The sequence below is a fragment of the Bombyx mandarina genome, chromosome 12, assembly GCF_030267445.1.
Source record: "Bombyx mandarina strain Sakado chromosome 12, ASM3026744v2".
NCBI classification, from domain to species: Eukaryota; Metazoa; Arthropoda; class Insecta; order Lepidoptera; family Bombycidae; genus Bombyx; species Bombyx mandarina.
In genome coordinates, this window is record NC_143219.1 from 12,980,200 (window position 1) to 12,999,578 (window position 19,379).

General features: G+C 40.0%; 2 protein-coding genes across 5 annotated transcripts in view; one reads left to right on the top strand and one right to left on the bottom strand.

The window, feature by feature from the left end:
- Positions 1 to 19,379, bottom strand: part of LOC114252079 (endoplasmic reticulum disulfide reductase DNAJC10) — a 34,464-nt gene that overhangs the window by 8,882 nt on the left and 6,203 nt on the right. The window contains exons 1-10 of one of the 4 annotated variants that reach the window (XM_028186564.2): positions 8,040 to 9,337; positions 7,771 to 7,930; positions 7,253 to 7,466; positions 6,632 to 6,744; positions 6,382 to 6,477; positions 5,803 to 6,000; positions 4,921 to 5,115; positions 3,953 to 4,073; positions 1,795 to 1,998; positions 699 to 808 (exon numbers count right to left, since the gene is read on the bottom strand). In XM_028186564.2, the coding sequence (XP_028042365.2) occupies positions 699 to 808; positions 1,795 to 1,998; positions 3,953 to 4,073; positions 4,921 to 5,115; positions 5,803 to 6,000; positions 6,382 to 6,477; positions 6,632 to 6,744; positions 7,253 to 7,466; positions 7,771 to 7,930; positions 8,040 to 8,041 (1,413 nt within the window). In that variant the 5' untranslated portion in view covers positions 8,042 to 9,337. Of the gene's footprint in view, positions 1 to 698; positions 809 to 1,794; positions 1,999 to 3,952; positions 4,074 to 4,920; positions 5,116 to 5,802; positions 6,001 to 6,381; positions 6,478 to 6,631; positions 6,745 to 7,252; positions 7,467 to 7,770; positions 7,931 to 8,039; positions 9,338 to 19,379 lie in introns of those variants that run through there. The other 3 variants (XM_089732044.1, XM_089732042.1, XM_089732043.1) reach the window with 3 other exon arrangements.
- On the top strand, positions 14,375 to 16,683 carry LOC114252078 (uncharacterized). Its single transcript, XM_028186563.2, has 2 exons — positions 14,375 to 14,648; positions 15,962 to 16,683. The coding sequence occupies exons 1-2, from the start codon at positions 14,519 to 14,521 to the stop codon at positions 16,660 to 16,662; spliced, it is 831 nt and encodes a 276-aa protein (XP_028042364.2). The 5' UTR covers positions 14,375 to 14,518; the 3' UTR covers positions 16,663 to 16,683.

Here is a 19,379-nt window from a genome sequence, read left to right on the forward strand (position 1 = left end):
GAACGATCAATTATATTATTCTAACTTCGTGGTGAATATCTTTGTGAAGCATAAAATAGTCTTACGCGATGGGGTTCGGGATAAATAATTTTTTACCGAAGTACAAATTAACACTTAGAACACTTATCGAGCACCATTTCCTTTCCTGCCACCTTTCATGCCGCCTACGTCTCTGCAACGCTTTTATAGTCGATACGACATCCCTAGATTTATCGAGTACATTTTGAAAAAGTCGAGTAGCTTCGATGTGTGTTTCTGTTATCTGACAATAGATGGCGTTGTACTTATCGATGTTATAGTATCTTCGATACTCGTTTCTGTTATTCGGCGATAGATAGAGCGTTACTCATACCAGCGTGACAATAGTTCTAAAAATCTATTATCAAACTAGTGTTGTTTATGGATTAATATTATTTTTTATTTTCCAAACTATAATGCCTTTGAGTCGAGAATGACCTGCAGGAACGATACTTATTCTTATTGAAACATACGGACCCGCTTCAGAGCCAATCGAACCGCGATCTGACGGCGAACGCACGTGCTATTTTAATTCGGCCGCCACGCCTCAATATCACGCTATCTCACAAAATTTTTGGTTTTATTTTCGTTTAGGTTATAATTTCTGTTTCTATATGACTGAACTTTCAATTCAAGCTACAAAGTACCTGTGAACTTCAGACCTGCGCTATCGTACTTACACTGACGTTTTCATCGTTATTGAAGTGCATGCTGGTCTGAGTGAATGGTCCGGCCATGCTGTCCCAAGGCGATCCGTGCGGAACTACCAGCAGCACCCACACGCCGACATCTGTGTACGTGTGTATATACTTATATATTTATTACTGGTGGTAGGACCTTTATGAGTCCGCACGGGTGGGTGCCACCACCCTGACTGTTTCTGTCGTGAAGCAGTAATGCGTTTCGGTTTGAAGGGTGGGGCAGCCGTTGTAACTATACTTAGATCTCATTTGTCAAAGTGGGTGGCGTATTTACGTCGTAGATGTCTATGGGCTCCAGTAACCACTTAACACCAGGTGAACTGTGACCTCGTCCATCCATTCAAAAAAAAAGTTGTTCGAAACTGTGGGTTTTGGGTTTTTTTACCAACACGGGAGGCTGATTGACGCGGGATATATCAAATACCATAGGTGAACTTTAAAGTTATACTATAATGAAGTGAAATTGTAACCTTACTACGGGCTCATAAGGACTCGCATCCAGGGCTGTGAAACAATCTCAAAAAAAAAAACGCAGGCAATCATGACTTGACATTTGACACTTCTCGGTTGTCAACATAGATTCGCGGGTCGGCCGCGCTGCCACGCCGTATCTCATTATTCCCTACTTTCCCTACCACATCCTCACCCTGAAATCTCCAATCCTAAGGCGCGATACGACTTGGTCATCGGCTCGTGGCGAGTGATAAGCTAATAATCTACTAAGAAAATATATCACGGCACGTTCGAAAGATCCCTCGTGCTGGTTTCCGGAGCCCTAGACTACCACGAGGTGGATTCGGATTGAACTGAATTTACTGGTGGTAGGACCTCTTGTGAGTCCGCATGGGTAGGTACCACCACCCTGCCTATTTCTGCCGTGAAGCAGTAGTGCGTTTCGGTTTGAAGGGTGGGGCAGCCGTTGTAACTATACTGAGACCTTAGATCTCAAGGTGGGTGGCGTATTTACGTTGTAGATGTCTATGGGTTCCCGTAACCACTTAACACTAAGTGGGCTGTGAGCTCGTCCACCCATCTAAGCAATAAATAAATAAAAACATAAGTATTATCGACATACCCCCTTCCAAGATCTTGTTGAGGTCGGAAGCGGAGAGCGTGTGCAGGCTGAGGGCGGCGGCGGCGGTGCGGACGAAGGTGCGTGCGTCCGCCGGCGCGTACGCCCGCTGGTAGGCGCCGCCGCGCTTCAGGACCGCCCACGCGGATGCCGCCTCCACGTGCAGCGACGAGCACAGCTCCGCCCATTTGTCGCAATCGATCTCGCCTGTAAATCAACAGCCGTCTGGTGTAATGGTAAGTGACATGGTCACTACACAAAGGGGTGCGGGTTCGAATCCCGCTAAGGGAAGATATTTGTATGATAAATATAAAATGTCTTTTCCATGGTTATGGATGTATATTAAATATATTATGTATGTGTATAATAAAAATCTTACATTTATTTCCGTTATCTTGTACCTGTAACACAAGTTCTTTACGAACTTATCACGGGACCAGTTAAAGTGGCGTGATTGTTTAAAAAAAAATCCTTTTTAATACGCTTTTATTAGCTTTAAACGTATGTATGTTTGTATCGGAATCTTTGAACATGATTTTGACCCCCACTTCAAAACGTCGGATTAACCCGAAATTTGGTATACTTATTAAGGACCGATGGCAATACAATATAAAAAAAAAAATATATTGAAAAAATTGAAATTCAACTAAAAAATGAAAAACAAATAATATGTAGTTTAAAAAAACTAACAAAATACGCTTTTATAGAAAATCCAACTAAAAAATAGAAAATAAATTTAATAAATTTGTATTCAAAATAGTGTAAGAAAAAATGATTTTATTGTAAAAAAAGCGTGGATGCTTTTTAGGATATTATCATAATAACCCTTCTACTCATATCTGTTCATAAAATATTTATAACTTTTTTTATTTATTTTTTATTGCTTAGACGTGTGGACGAGCTCACAGCCCACCTGGTGTTAAGTGGTTATTGGAACCCATAGACATCTACAACATAAATGCGCCACCGACTTTGAGATATGAATTCTAAGGTCTCAGTATAGTTACGGCTGCCCCACCCTTCAAACCGAAACGCATTACTGCTTCACGGCAGAAATAGGCGGGGCGGTGGTACCTACCCGTGCGGACTCACAAGAGGTCCTACTACCAGTAATTACGCAAATTATAATTTTGCGGGTTTGATTTTTATTACACGATGTTATTCCTTCAACGTGGAAGTCAATCGTGAACATTTCTTAAGTACGTATTTCATTAGAAAAATTGGTACCCGCCTGCGGGATTCGAACTCCGGTGCATCGCTAGATACGAATGCACCGGACGTCTTATCCTTTAGGCCACGACGACGACTGATATCATGTATCATTAAAAGCGTATTTAGTTAGTTTTTTTAAACTATTATTTATTAGGTATTGTCACTGGACAGCTTCTAACCGCAACACGTGTCTGAAGAAATTTACCGGATAACGGTACCTAGCCGTGCAGGCCACACAATTTGTACTCGCGATTATACCAATTTAATAATATCGCTTGTGGTAGGACCTCTTGTGAGTCCGCGCGGGTATGTACCACCGCCCCGCCTATGTCTGCCGTGAAGCAGTAGTGCGTTTCGGTTTGAAGGGTGGGGTAGCCGTTGTAAGTATACTGAGACCTTAGAACTCATATCTCAAGGTAGGTGTCTATGGGCTCCGATTACTTACTGACCGTTAGTTACTACTATGACTACCAGAGACTGATACATGTACAAATATTAAACGCCCAGATAAAGAGAAACAAACTTGTTCATTACAGGAATGATTGCCCGATGTGGGAATCGAACCCACAGCCCTCGGCGCAACAATCAGGGCCGCTATCTACTGCATCACTGAGCCGGTAAATATGTGTTTATTAAGAAAAATTGGCATCAGTTATTGTGTGTTTTTAACGTTCTCGATAGCGTAAAAGTTAACTCAAATGGACTTGGAACGTTTGCCTACGTTTGCCGCTAGGGGCGCTGTGAACGTTAAAAAGCTTGCACTAAGCACACTGATAAAATTACAACCACCACATTTTTGCATCATTCAATACAGCATGCTGAGCTCCTTTTCCTAAGAAAACTCTAAGCCCACGGGTTCAATATACAATAAACCCCATTGTATATTCAACCCATGGGTCGAATGAGGCTATTAAGTGTACAAAAATACAGAATTATAAAAATATCTCACCGAAATTTAAATTAGGGAACGACATTCTCATTTGATGTAGAACGAGTCTGTCACTTCCCTTGGTGGAGAAATACAGGACCCAAGGCGTTTGTTCTCCTCTACGTAACTTATTACGTATGTTCTGTAAATATCGAACAGTTTTATTATTATAAATATGCACCAACCAAATGTATTATTCATTAATAGTCCTGGTACAACGACATTTGCAAAATTAAAACTACTCATGCCGGTTAATGTCAAGATTATTATTTTCATTTTGATATTTAGTAGTTAGTAACTGTAGGTTATTTATAAAAAATATAATCAAAAATATATTGTTATTTTATGCTTTGAATAATAAAATAATACTTATATTGTTATTAGGATAAGCTTAAATAGAAATGAAATGTAGAACTAGAGTTTTCTAACGAATATGCCCCTAGTTACCATAGGTTATACGGCTCGAAGGACCACTAAATATGTTTTGAATTTAAATATGTTTGGGACTGGGAAAAGGATAAGTTTTAGGACTCGCTCTGTAGCTCGTTGATGCACTATTCTATTTTCTCACTGGCGCGAGTTATATGTGCTGATTGATCAACAAATCACAAATTTTATTGTTTTTGCACCGGCACCCTGTTTTAGTTTTTGTCCACACACTTCGCGCCATTTTCACACGCGTAGTTTTTCTTGTAGGGTCAACAGATGGCGTGGATAGGCGATTGAGGAAGGAATAAGGAAAAGGAAGTCCAAACATTAGCTGTTTATATAAATGTTAATAATAAATACAAACTGAAAAATTCATAAGATGAAATGAAATCTTGGAGTGACAATAAATTGTAGAATTATATTCATTGAGCGAACAGCTAATACATAATAATAAACTGTAGTAATAGAATTTAGATGGGATAATATACTGTACAGGAAAGGGAGCAGTAAATATGAATTAAGGTGGGTCACATAAGAAATCCGAGTCACGAATATGTTACCTTCAACTTTTCTGGATCAATTAGCTCGATCTTCGGCAAGGCAGCCACTATATCTTTTAGAACATCTTCCTCATTTGTACTCTCTATGTCTTTAATAAAACCTTTGTATTTGAACACGATCGTTGTGTAGTCACTTTCGGATAATTTATCTCTCAAGCTCTCGTCTTCTACGATAGCGATTGCTACAAGGCCGTTCTAAAAAATATTTATTATAATATTAAATTTACCCACGTTACTTTGGTACCATCATCATCGTCAGCCCACAGACAACTACTGGTGGACATAGGCCTCCGCAGAGATTCACCACAGCAACAGGTCCTGTTATACCTGCATTGAGCGGATTCCCTCGACCTTTATCAGTTTGACAGGTCCAGCTCGTATGAGGCGGTAGTGCGCAGGCGCCACGCGAAGGCTTTTTGGCCTTGACAGCCATATGTTATTCAAGATATGTGCCTAGACTGCAGATATTTAAACCTTTCGTCGATGTTGGTTATTGTACTTCTCCAGCGGGTCTCCTCACTCTTGATTCAACTTCAAGCCCTCACAATTAATCTATGGGTGACTTCGAGTAACAAAGAACGGATTTACTTTCAATTTGATGCGAAAAAGTGCTAGGGCACATTGAGATCCTGCATGAGCGGGTGCCACTTCGTGTTTTTTTTTGTTTGACCTGACATTAGTTCCAGTTTGAAGAGTAAGATAGCTGATTGGCAATACAACCGAGGCTTCCATGCAATACATCAAGATGTGTGTTGTATTCACCTTCCGATGTACATAGAATCCAACCATTACCAGGTACATCAATAAAAATTCAATTTCATCAGTACAGATTGGGAGTTTACTATACTATAAATAAAATTATTCACATGTTTTCATTCTCACCAATCGATATGCAATCCTTGTTAAGGCACTCCTGTCTATTCTATTAGTACCGAGAACGTAGGCAATTGGCCTGTCGGTATTTCGCAGTTGAGAGACGGTAGGCACATGCACATGACTGTTTAGGTATGTCATTACAAAATCATCTAGAGCCTCGAAAGTCCTGTCGCCACGGTAATATAAATAGTTTCCACTTTTACCCTAAGAACAAAATATATTAACTGATTTTATATTTAAATAAATTAAAGCAGTTCTGTAGTAGAGTCTAGCTGTTATCATGGAACTTGCAAAGTACTAAAATATTGGGAACTTATGAAAAGTGAAAATGATGGTATGAATCTCTTTTGTAATAATATTTATAATGTAATATCTACGAAAGAAAAGTTTTATAGTTTATATTATGATCACATCTGATATAGGACCTTATACATTGGATTAAGTTGGACAGTTTATTTGGTAGTAGGTCATGTTATAAGCCAAGTGGTAGTAGGGCTCCAGTAAGCACTCAACAGCAAGTGGGCCCTGAACAGGTTTACCTACTTAAGCACTAATAATAATAAAAATTGGTTACATTACACTTACATTAGGGTAAAATAATAGAGTTGGATAGCTGCCAATTCGCATTGAGTTATAACAAAATGAGTTATGGTATTTGCAGTTAACAGCACCGACTTTCACCTGTAAATAATTGACATATAAATTTTAATTAATGCTTTTAAAATTTTACAAACTTTTTCCTTTTCAATTAAATATTATAATGTCTAAATTGTAATACAGAACTAATAGGTAAAATGTAAGTTTTGGATCTAAATATAAGACTGTACATACTTACAATGCCCTTATACATTTCTGCTAACTTCTTCCAATGATCTGCAATATTTTGACAGGGGGGACAAAATGGTGAGTAAAAATTTATGAAGTGAAATCCTTCATTCAGGTAATTGTCTGGAAAAAAATCATATTGGTTTATTATTTTCGGCTTTGCTGTGGACTTGTGCTGTTATCAACTTCTCTATAGAATTGTGCTGTTATCATTACAATTAATAAGATGTAGTAATTAAAAAAATGTCCATTATACAATGCAGTTAAATTTAAATTTAATTTCAAAGTAATAAGTAAGTAATTGGTAGGACCTCTTGTGAGTCCGCGCGGGTAGGTACCACCGCCCTGCCTATTTCTGCCGTGAAGCAGTAATGCGTTTCGGTTTGAAGGGTGGGGTAGCTGTTGTAACTATACTTGAGACCTTGGAACTTATATCTCAGGGTGGGTGGCGCATTTGCGTTGTGGATGCCTATGGGCTGCAGTAACCACTTGACACCAGGTGGGCTGTGAGCTCGTCCACCCATCTAAGCAATAAAAAAAAAAAAAAGTCGTATACATTTTGCAATCTTTTTTATGATAATATAAGTGTTAGTATCGTAAGATCATCATAATATATAAAATATATACATACAGAAACTTGATCCAGATAAAGTGTCAACAAATGGATCATTATGGTACAGTCCTTTATAATACAAATTATCATATTCCGACTGAGATTTATAATCATATTTTCTTGAATAAGTTGTATATGATCCATACAAATCATAATTGCGTCTCTTCTCTGGATCCTTCAAGGTTTCATAGGCTTCAGTTATTTTAAGAAATTTTTCCTGTTTGGCTTCGTTCTAGAAGACATTTTTAAATTTTAATATTAATGTTTTAGTTCGTACATTGTTTTATATGCAAGACTTTTATACATGAATAAGGTATAGGTAATGTATAAAAAGTTACAAAAAACAAATAAACTTTGAGAGTGTTTAAACATTATTTTTTGTAAAAAAGTTGTGTTATAAGATAATAGACAATTTCGCATATCTTACATCTTAAGTTTTTTTACCAAAGTGGGTTTAATTTTTATATTGTAATTTATGATTATTATTTTGAAAAACAGTACATTAATTTTGCATAAACAAATATTAATTAACTTACAGGATTTTTATCAGGGTGAAACTTTACGACTAATTTTTTATACGCCTGTTTTATTTCCTGAGTCGATGCCTGTTTAGTTATCCCTAGAATTTCATAATATGATACGTCTGTGAGGTTAACCGCTTCGATAAGAACTATCACGATAAATACTAGTTTTAACCTGAAACAGTGTGTGTAATATAAGCAAGATTTTTGACTCTTGACCCTTTTGTATAATAGTAACAGATGGTAGACATAACATTATTGGTTGCATTTAAAACTTCACTTACATTTCGTTTTGTTAAATCAGACCTTCAAATGAGATTCAAAAACCAATTGAATTACAGAACGCACTTACTCTAAAAATGTTTGGATGTGAACTCTAAGACATGTTTAATGACCGACATATGGTAGTTATCTGCTATCAATTAGAACAGCAGAGATAAAAATGTTTATTTTTGTGTAGGCGAAATATTCCTAGCATTAACCAACAATTCAAACATTCTAGTTTTATTAATTTTGATTTAGTCAACGGTGTCAACTGTCGTTGTCATTTTCCTTTGTGTTATTCACCTGCATAGGCAAAGGAGAAAATTCCACTGTACCACAACTTTTGTTTTGAAAAGTTGAAATCATACGTTATTAGAGAAAAAGGAAAAGAAATAAAATAGTAGCAATATACTGAAGCTTCACTAGTCATTTAATCATTTAGGAAGAATACAAAACTAACCACGAAACAATGTGAAATACGAGCTCATCTGCTTTTTGCGTTAAAAGTAGGTAAACCACATTTGAGATTTAGTCTCGGGTTCAATTAAATTATTTTTTTGAAGTGAAACTTCTAATGCAACTTCCAACAAGGTTGCGTTAAGCGTTTAACGCCCCTGGGGAGGGGGAATAGAAATAGACAGAGCGAGAGTGAATGCGTGGCCCTCGAACGCATGCGCGTAGTATACTGTATACATCGAAAAAGAAGTTTCACTTCATTCACGTGTACCACGTTGCACGCGCACGGTTTTTTTTTTATTTCTACGTTAAAATCAATCTTTTTGGAGAAGAATTATCAACCCTACCTGTGTTCCTTGTCTCATATTTCCCTGCAACTTTCCATCTAATTTACCTTAATAATGGTAGAGTGGGTTATGAGCTCCTGTTCAATCAGTAATTCGACCTTGTCATATTAACGTTTGAAAATTTACGATTTTTGAAAAGCTAACATCTAGGAAATGAAACAACGAAAAAAAAAAGTAATTATTACCTACCCAGGGAATGTACTCTGTTAAGTAGAGCCTCATCGAATTCCATTTAATTAAGTAACAAAGTGAAATTAGATGGATCATGCACCAACCTTTCTACTGTAGGCATATAAAAGGAACGTAAAAAATAACTGGCAAAAGGATAGCGAACACTCCGTTATCGGCTTTCAGTATAAATAGGTACTTAGAAAACATAATTTTTGAAAGTGACTTCAAAGTAAAAATTATCACCTACGAAACATTTACTTTGAGAATAAATAACATTTTAATACATTAATGACGTGTACGGAGTGAATACTAAACGAACGCATGACTCGTTACTGATTTGAAAGCTTGCGACATGCAAATTTTGATCAAAAAAGTGAGCCTCGTGGTCGCCCGTAAACAGCAGCTTTCAAGGTTAGCATCAAAACAGTATCAGCCGAGCTGCGTCAAATTGTCAAGGTAAAAAAAACTTGATAGGCGAGTGCCGGAAACGAAAAACTATCTCTAAGTCATGGTCACAGTCACAAAGCTATCTAATGCCCGTATAATTCATCATAGCTTATTTATTACCAATGAGCATCAGCTCCGCATTACTGCGGATGAGTAGGTACTGTGAGGAATCCAGCTTTGGTTCATCGCTCGTTCCCGCTGCTTTTACAGGACAACGATTGATTTTAATTAACAGGCGTTATCTAATGTATAAGAGCTAGGGTTTTGCGTCATCCACAATACTCACCAGACTTTACGCCGACAGGCTTTTACTGTTTCCAGGACAACTTCTTGGTAGGGTAAAAAATCAATACCCGAAAGGCAGTACAAAATGCCTCTGAAGAATTTATTGGTTCCCGTACACTTGACTTCTTTAAGAAAGGCATTGTAGAATTACCACTGCGCTATCAGAGACGCATCGATATCATGGATACATATTTTGACAACAGAAAAAAAAAATTACCTACCAACTTTCTGTATACTAAGCGGCAACTTCACATGTAAAAAATTAATATAGGTATAGGTAATAGACATTATTAGAACGAAATCTATCACTATTTTATTGAAACAATGACATTAATTCCACTACTTACTTCACCGTGTGCCATCCTTATGGTATGACATATTTTTTAATTTGTTCTACAATGCCACGGCTCAATTAGTTATTAAATAAACACTCAAACATTAGGCCACTTAACCTAATCCCGGAGTTGCCTCAACCACGGGGTTTAGGGCTTTGTCGCTTGTCGCTAAGGTCCATCGGTTTGGCGTTCCATAGAGCGTTCGTGTCAATGTGGTAAATTGTTGGGCTATCTAGCTCTATCTGCCAACCGAGATGGGTGACGGGACTCACCATGCCAAGGAGTTTTGGTAGCCTCTTACAACCAGAAAAGCCGTAAACTCGTCAGAACACAAGTCGCAATTGCAAAAATGTAAGTCGAACAGAACGGCTTTTTTTATTGCTTAGATGGGTGGACGAGCTCACAGCCCACCGGGTGTTGAGTGGTTACTGGAGCTCATAGACATTTATAACGTACCTAAATGCGTCACCCACCTTGAGATAAAGTTCTAAGGTCTCAAGTATAGTTACAACGGCTGCCCCATCCTTCAAACCGAAACGCATTACTGCTTCACGGCAGAAATAGGCAGGATGGTCGTGCCTACCCGCGCGGACTCACAAGAGGTCCTACCACCAGTAAAGCCAAAAAGTCCGTCATCGAGCCCTAAATCGACACTAAGGGAGATCCGAAGAAGAGGCAACGATAGTGCAAAATCCCACTTACCGCCACCAAATCGGTGCTGAGAAAGAAAAGCTCTCTCTCGTAATGGTGGTAACCCCGTGCTGGTTGCCCACCATTAATAACGCAAACTTTATCTATTTAACGCACTTACTACGCGATGCTATTCCTTAATTGTGAAAATCACCCGAGAACACATCGTCTTCTCGCATTAAAACTGTACAGTCTCAAAACTTACTAATTTTACAGGAGAGTGTTTTAAAGGTTTAACATGTAGTATTTTTAATATTAATCATCTATGCAACATTATTTTTTTATTTTTTACCACCTACATTATCTGTGTTTTAAAGTAAGATAAAATTATGTATTAATTTTGTTAATATTCGTCAAAACATAGGTTTTCTAAAAAAAAAACTAAAACTAAACTACGCTCTTTTGACAGTATTTATGAGAAAAATAATGGTGATACCAAATGATTCCGCAAATTATTAACTCAATTTCGAATATTTTTGGAAATTGTGCACTTTTAATGCGAAAAGACGACATATTGGATTTGCTATTAGTTTCATATTTCCATAAAAAATAACTCCTGTCTGAAGGTCGGAAAAGGCGCATCGCTTGAACCACGCTTGAACGTACTCATTTTTATTCATGGACCTATGGGTGACCTAGAGGACCGAGCTAACACCTAATAGAAAGAGAACGCAATAACAAAAAAGAGATATAACACACTAAATCTTATTAATAAGAGTTTCACTTCCAGATTCAGATATGTCCAGATAGTGCCAATCAATATTAAATTACAATTACAATCAATATTATATTCAATTATAATCAATATTATCAATATTAAATTATATTTATTAATATAATCAATATTAAATTACAATATTACTGGTGGTAGGACCTCTTGTGAGTCCGCACGGGTAGGTACCACCGCCCCGCCTATTTCTGCCGTGAAGCAGTAATGCGTTTCGGTTTGAAGGGTGGGGCAGCCGTTGTGACTATACTGAGACCTTAGAACTATATCTCAAGGTGTGTGGCGCATTTACGTTGTAGATGTCTATGGGCTCCAGTAACCACTAACATCAGGTGGGCTGTGAGCTCGTCCACACAGGTAAGCAATAAAAAAAAAAAAAAAAAAAACATAATGCATTTTCCTTATTGTCAATCTTTTACACGTATCAGATAAGACTCGTATTGAAATATCTTAGAGTCTAAATTTAAACGACCGAGCTTCCGGTGGTTTTTACAAAGCAATAATAGATTATACTATCGAAGTATCGTATCGTAAGATGTCAACAAGGTGATAGGTATTAGAGTTCTTTATTTGTTACGCGATTATTTGATTAAATCCGACTTCTTTTAATTGTTAATTATTTTCTTTTCTTTTAGAATAGCAGTGTATTTCATATCGGGAGTCCATTAAATTATAATATATTTTTTATTGCTTCGATGGGTGGACGACCTCACAGCCTGGTATTAAGTGGTTACTGGAGCCTATAAACATCTACAACATAAATGTCGTCACCCACCTTGAGATAAGAGTTTTAAGGTCTCAGTATAGTTACAACGGCTGTCCCACCCTTCAAATCGAAACGCATTACTTCTTCACGACAGAAATAGGCGGGATGGTGGTACTTATCCATGTGGACTCACAAGAGGTCCAACCACCAGTAAATGTATAACATGAATAAAATAAATATTGAATAAGCATAAAACTGAAGAAGAGGGGGCGTGGTTCGCCGATCACGCCACGCCACGTCACGAATAAGCATAAAACTGATGAAGAATTTGGCGTGATTTACCGATCACGCAATGTTACGTCAGGGTCAACGTGCTTAGTGCAAGTTTTTTAACGTTTTCGATAGCGTAAAAGTTAACGTAAATTTGTATGGAGTTGAAACGTTTGCCTACGTTTGCCGGTAGAGATGCTGTTCCAACAATATTTGAGTTATCTTTTACGCTATCGAGAACGTTAACAAATTTGCACTAAGCACACATCCCACATCGGACGCTCGATGGTCAGCCGGAGAAGGAAAGGAGCTCATTCTCATTCTCTTATTGGCGCCAGGAATAGACGGACGCTGTATATGTATAAGCGTGTTTTACCTTAGCTACCGACATTTTGTCAAACTGTATTTTGTATCGTTTTAATTATATTTTTTTAATATTTTGAGTCATTCTTACTAAATATTGGGTATATTTTGCACTAAAACCTTTTTTTAATAATAATAATTGTTCATTTAATTTTAAGGCTAATATATAATAATAAATATATATAATAATAAATTTGCTATTACAAAAGTCAGCTCTGTCTTAATAAACACTTTTTAGAATAAATTTTATTCATAAACATATTTACATTATCAGATTGCTGGGTGTGAAGTCGTTATGTGACCCAGATATGCACGTGTTTCATATATACCAAATTGGGTATTCACAGGATTTATCATTGGCACACAAGAGCATGCTATCCAAACTGGTGGGCGTATATATAATAACTACTGGGCGTATATATAATATAAGCTCGCACGCGTACCTATAAAAATCCTGCGTGTTGCTGTCGCAAGGCTCCCCTTCTTGCGTGGATGCTGGCCTCATGAGGCTTTCTGGGGAAAATACACATGATGGGGTCCCGCGTCCTCCTGGGGCAGTGCTTTTGGAAGAGATTTAGTCGAGGCCGCCGAAACCTTATTTGGGTCCGACTAATTAACCGCCACCAGACATTCGGCGTTGACTGTTTTACGGTGGAAAGGTCGAACTTCAACTCCCTCCCTCCTTTTTTCTCGTCTGGACTTGGGACCGGCATTGGTAGAGTTTAATGAATTGCAAATTTAAAGTAATTGGCAGAGCGGCAAAGCAGCAGATTTGAAAGAGACAGCCGTTAGACAATACGATTGAGATATAAACCTTATTTCGTCTCAAGAAGGGTGAGACATTCACGTTATAATGTTTATGAGATTTTGTACCCTCTTCACCTTAGGTGAGCTGTGACCTCACACACCCAACTACGCAATAAATAAATAAACATATAATTGACTCAGAATACAGAATATATTTAATACGGTATGACGGAGTGGCTGGTTCCCTGGTGCTTTTAAGGTAATGACGTCTCTAAAATTACTTAGTCTGGCCATAAATACTGTTACAAAGGAAAACAAAAAAAATTATATGGCAAATAACATTTATTACTTTTACAGTGTGTTAGTTTAATACATAAATATAAAACAATTTAAAGTATAAAAAGCTTATTCAAAGTGGTCTCCATTGGCTGCAATACAGTCCTTTAAACGTTGAGGCCAGTTATCAATAGAAGCACGCACTCTTCCCATGGGAATTTTTTTTACTGCCAATCGTACGGATTGTTTTAGGGACTCTAAATTATCATGGCGTTTAGAGCAAGCCGTACTCTTTAAAACTGACCATAAATCATAATCCAGCGGATTAAGATCGGGACTAGACGACGGCCAGTCTTCAGCTCGGCGACGACGAGTCGTGGAAGGCGATGCTCGACTTCTGTGAGTGCACCATCTCGCAGAAGGAAGCGGCGGGGCGCGTGAGAGACGCACAAGGAGGCGGATCTCGCCCAAGCCGGCGTTAGTTTAGCGCTCTGACGCGCGCTAATTACGCGTTCTTTGAACGAGCCTTAACTAGCGCCGCGCTATGACGCCGAGATGTGTTGTAGTACTACAATGGTAATATACTGTCAAACAGAGCGCCAGCGCTAGCAGTACGCAACGCTCTGTCGTGGCGTTAGGACGCTTTGACGTCAGGCGTTGTGTATTAAAATACTGGATAATGTCTGAGAAATTAATAGAATTAGTTAAGAAATACCCATGCTTATACAATACGAAGGATATTTCTTATAAAAATGTAACAATTAAGATAAAATGCTGGGAACAAATCGGAAAAGAGATTAATGAAACTGGTAAGTAATGTGAATTTGTTTATTGATTAAAATAAGACACAAATTTTTCACGAGTTTCGAATGCTGCAGTCGTTGATCTTCTATTTGTAGGACGATGAGTTATTAGAGCACGTATAGGTTCGCTTTCGTCTTCCAACTCTGGAGATGAAATTGCTGTTTCTTGTTTTGTTCGTAAGTAATTATGTAAACAACATGCAGCTTTAAGCAAGGGTGTTGTTGGGGCTGCCTCGGTTCTGTAGCGCGTCGGGAATGTTCGCCGAGGCACGAGTCGACTGTTTCTTTACGACCATGCGGAAAAGATGCACATCCCTGATTGGCCGGGTCCAGGTCAGCCCTAACAGCATCCTGAAGGCATACCATTGTACCATGGTTCACTTGCGGACTAAATAATATTAGTAATAATAATGGTTGGTTCGAAGTAGGTATCAGTGGAATGGAATATTTGAAATGTATTCCACTGATAGCTACTTTTAATAAATGTATATTTTTTATTTGATTGGTTTTGTTAATGTTAAGTATATTTCAATGATACTATGTACACATATGGACTTATTGTTGTCTGAAATAAAATAAATCATTCATTCATTCATTCATTTAATAACATCAATTGCTGTGTCTACGTTACAATCAATAGGGCGTAAAAAAATGCGCCATTTTTGTGCTAATATCCCAAACGCATTTTCAACCACCCGACGTGCCCTGCAAAGTCTTTTATTCAATTTTGTTTTTCTTTCGTCTTGTGTGGCTGAACCTCTTGGGAAAGGACGCATCAAATACGTTTTTAAAGCAAAACCTTCATCGCCAATAAATACATGAAGAACGGGCTCCTCGGTGCCTGGAAGAGGTTTATCTGGTAGCAGAGACTTTCCATGGATATATTGGCGATAAAACATTGAGTTCTCGAATATGCTACTATCACTATGACTCCCGTAACTACCGACCTCGATGACGGTGAATTTATAACATGGATCAACTATAGCAAGAAGAACTACAGAAAAAAACTTCTTGTAGCAAAAATATTCTGATCCACTATTTTTGGGACACTTTATAGCGACATGTTTTCCATCGATACTACCGACACAATTCGGGAAGTTCCAGGTTTCCCTATAACCTTTCTCTGATTGTAACCATGTCTCTTCAGTAGGCGATGGCATATATTCTGGTTGTAATGTATTCCAGATTTCTTTGCAGACTTCTTTCACAATACCACCAACAGTTGAACGACCTACTCGGAAGGAGAAGGCTATGGTTTGGTGTGAATCACCCGTAGCTAAGTACCTGAAACAAAATAATACAGTTTGTTTATTTTACAGGTGAATCCGCCAGAAAAAAATGGAAGAGCTTGAGAGATAACTACATGAGATACAAAAAAGAAGTTGCAGGTACTACAGGACAAGCTACAAAAAAATTTAAAAAATGGCCTTGGGCTTCCCACTTACAGTTCCTTGATTCAACTCTGACAGATCGAGAACGATCTTCAAACGTTCGAGAACCTACACCGGAACCATCGTCAGATATAGAAACTCCATCGCCAGAGATACAACTATCAGAGACGCCTCAATCAGAGACATCTCCACCACAGACACGCTCGCCAGAGATACCTCCGCCAGGGACGCCTCATGCAAACTCTATAAATTGTTCACGAACTAAAAAAATTTATAAAACTGACAGTGAGATGGATAAAGTTACAAATTTTTTACAAAATAGAAAAAAACAAGAGTATGATGCCATAGACCACCTATTCCAAAGTTATGTCCAAACATTTAAAAGTTTTTCCAAACACAAGCAGATAAAAGCCAAGGTAGAACTAGCCAAGTTATTTGCAAGCATAGAAGCAGAGGAACTGCAAGAAGACGTTCAGATATTGAGAAATTCACCACATTGTTCTATTATAAGCACAGAAGACTCCGTCGCCTATGAAGTGCCTATTCTACATGAGACTAATTTTGGAGCATCGACATCTTCAATTGAATTTCATAATGATAACGCACTAAACATGTATTTAAAAAAATAAATATTTCTTACCTTAGACAGATTACAAGTCTTTCTCTTGTAGAAATAGGCGTCCTCCAGTTTGTGGTGCATTTGCTTATATTAGGGATGAGCAGGTCATGTAGTTCCTCGAATAAAACTTGAGACATACGAAAGTATGTAAAAAAACGATCTTCATGTGATGCAAGCTCGCGACACAACCGTTGATATTCTCCTAAATCATTTCTCTTCTTATTAATGTCGTGCACCCATACTCTTTTTTTCTGTGACCGTGATAGAGCATATAAAAGTAACAATTCTTCCACATCTGAATCACTCGACATCTTAATACTTTTAAATTTTCACACTGCTATCGAAAGGCGCTATGATTTAGCGAATGCGTTGCGTCAAAGAGCGTCGGACAAGTCAATTTGTGTGACATGAAAGAGCGCGACGTTAGAACGCTATAACGCGGCGCTAAGTACGCGTTCTGTTTGACGAAGTCTTAAGTGTTTCAGGTCCCCCTCATATGTCGGTCTGGGGCCCGGCGAAGGGGGCCTAAGAAGACGACGTGCAAGCTGCTCTGCACGCGTTTTACGCAAGAGCATCCGGGTGATGGAAGGCCGGCTATCCTCGACCCACGCTGGTTCTGACCCAGCGGGGGTATTTCGTAGGATAACCCATTCAAACCGGCGCCATCTAGGCGGGCTTCGGACAGCCTACCGACCGAGAGGGCTGGTGGTCGTGGCGCCGACGATCGCTGGCCCGGCGTCCCAAGGGGGAGGGTGACGGGAGAGATGTGCTCCGCACTAAACGCTCACTCTCCTCCCCTTGCCTTTTCATGGGTTCTGTCTCATGCGAGGCTCGGACGTGGGTTGTTGAGCGACAGGAGGTTTTAGTCGGTTCGACTCCGACATGCCCCGCCCTCCATCCGACTAAAAAAAAAAACTAATACCAAGCGTATGGAGAGTTTTAAAAATTGCATTTGGCTCCATACCTACTTTGTGTAATGCAATCACAGCGATTCGGTTCTCTTTATTACCCCACTCCATTTTAATATCGCAAAATATTGTACAATGTATTGGCGCCAAAACGCCCTCCGAACACCACGCTGAGCATCCCCCTCCTGACTAGGCGTGTCAATACCCCCGCCCCCGCCGTTCGCCCGATCACGATGTTCGACCAGCCCATACCGTGGGCCCCGAAGGTCAAATACTTAGGCGTCACCCTCGACAGTAGGATGACATTCCGCCCCCACATTAAGACGGTACGCGACCGTGCCGCCTTCATTCTAGGACGTCTCTACCCGATGATATGTAGGCGAAGTAAAATGTCCCTTAGAAATACGGTGACACTCTACAAAACTTGCATACGCCCCGTCATGACCTATGCAAGTGTAGTGTTCGCTCACGCGGCCCGCATACACTTAAAATCATTCAATCCCGTTTTTGCAGGATAGCCGTCGGAGCCCCGTGGTTCGTCAGGAACGTCGACCTCCATGACGACCTGGACTTAGAGTCCATCAGTAAGTATCTGCAGTCGGCGTCCATGCGCCACTTCGATAAAGCGGCACGACACGAGAACCCTCTCATCGTGGCCGCCGGTAACTACATTCCCGATCCTGCGGACAGAATGGAAAGCAGTCGACGTCGCCCAAAACACGTCATCTCGGATCCTCCCGATCCACTAACGGTGCTTTTAGGTACTTCAAGCACCGGTCACCGTTCTCGTCGAACCCGTCGCTTGCGACGAAGGGCTCGACGAGTAAATTAACTCTCAGACACAGCCCACTGAGTTTCTCGCCGGATCTTCTCAGTGGGTCGCGTTTCCGATCCGGTGGTAGATTCTGCGAAGCACGGCTCTTGCTAGGGTTCCCATAGTTCCGATTGCATCACCTTACAGTCCGGACGTGTTTTTGCGAGAAACTGTCGCTGCCGTCGCGATCTTGTGTCTTGAGTTTCGCTGCATTGTCGTTGTCGCATCGATCGCGGGATTGTTGCGAATTCTTGACGCACTATCGCTGGCGTCGCGACCTTGTGTCGTAAAAGCAACTCGAACTTGTCGATTGTGCATTCGTAACGACTTCACATTATCATCCACTCATATCATTTATTAAATTTATTTATTTATTCGGCGAGTAAAACAGTCTCTTTCGAGACTAACCCCCCGCTGAGATCACCGCTTGTTGCGGCATTCTCACAACCCAGTGGGGCCCCACCTTCCCAAACTTCCACCCCAATCCTAGCCGACTGCCGTTTTCACGGCAAAGGCACTCCCCCCCTTGTAGCTGGCACAGCGCAGGGGGTGAACTCCTACTCAGGGGACTCGCCTTTCGGCGAGTGTGCCTTAAGTCCCGGGGACGCCCCCCCCCGGGCAAAACCGAAAAAATGGAAGAAGAGCTTTTAGGGTTTCTCGGGTTACTTGCCGAGAAGTACCCGGTGCTATCAAACCTCACGGCCGAATTCGCGGCCTACAGGGCCGCCCGCGCGAGTCCCGCCCCGCCCGCGTCCCTCGCCGCGTCATTTCGAGCCGCGCAGTCATGCCCCGCCCCCAAGTCCAATTTGAGCGCACGTACGCACGTAGCGACTCATGAAGCGCCTAGCGCCAACGAAGCGCCTAACGCACCCGCGACGTCATTCTCGCCAATCTCATCCGTCGCGTCGTCCGAAATCATCAACTCAGGTTCAGACTCCGATACCGGATCGGAGATGGACTTCGAGTCCGCGACGAGCCCGCAGCCCGGAACCTCGGATGGGTTCC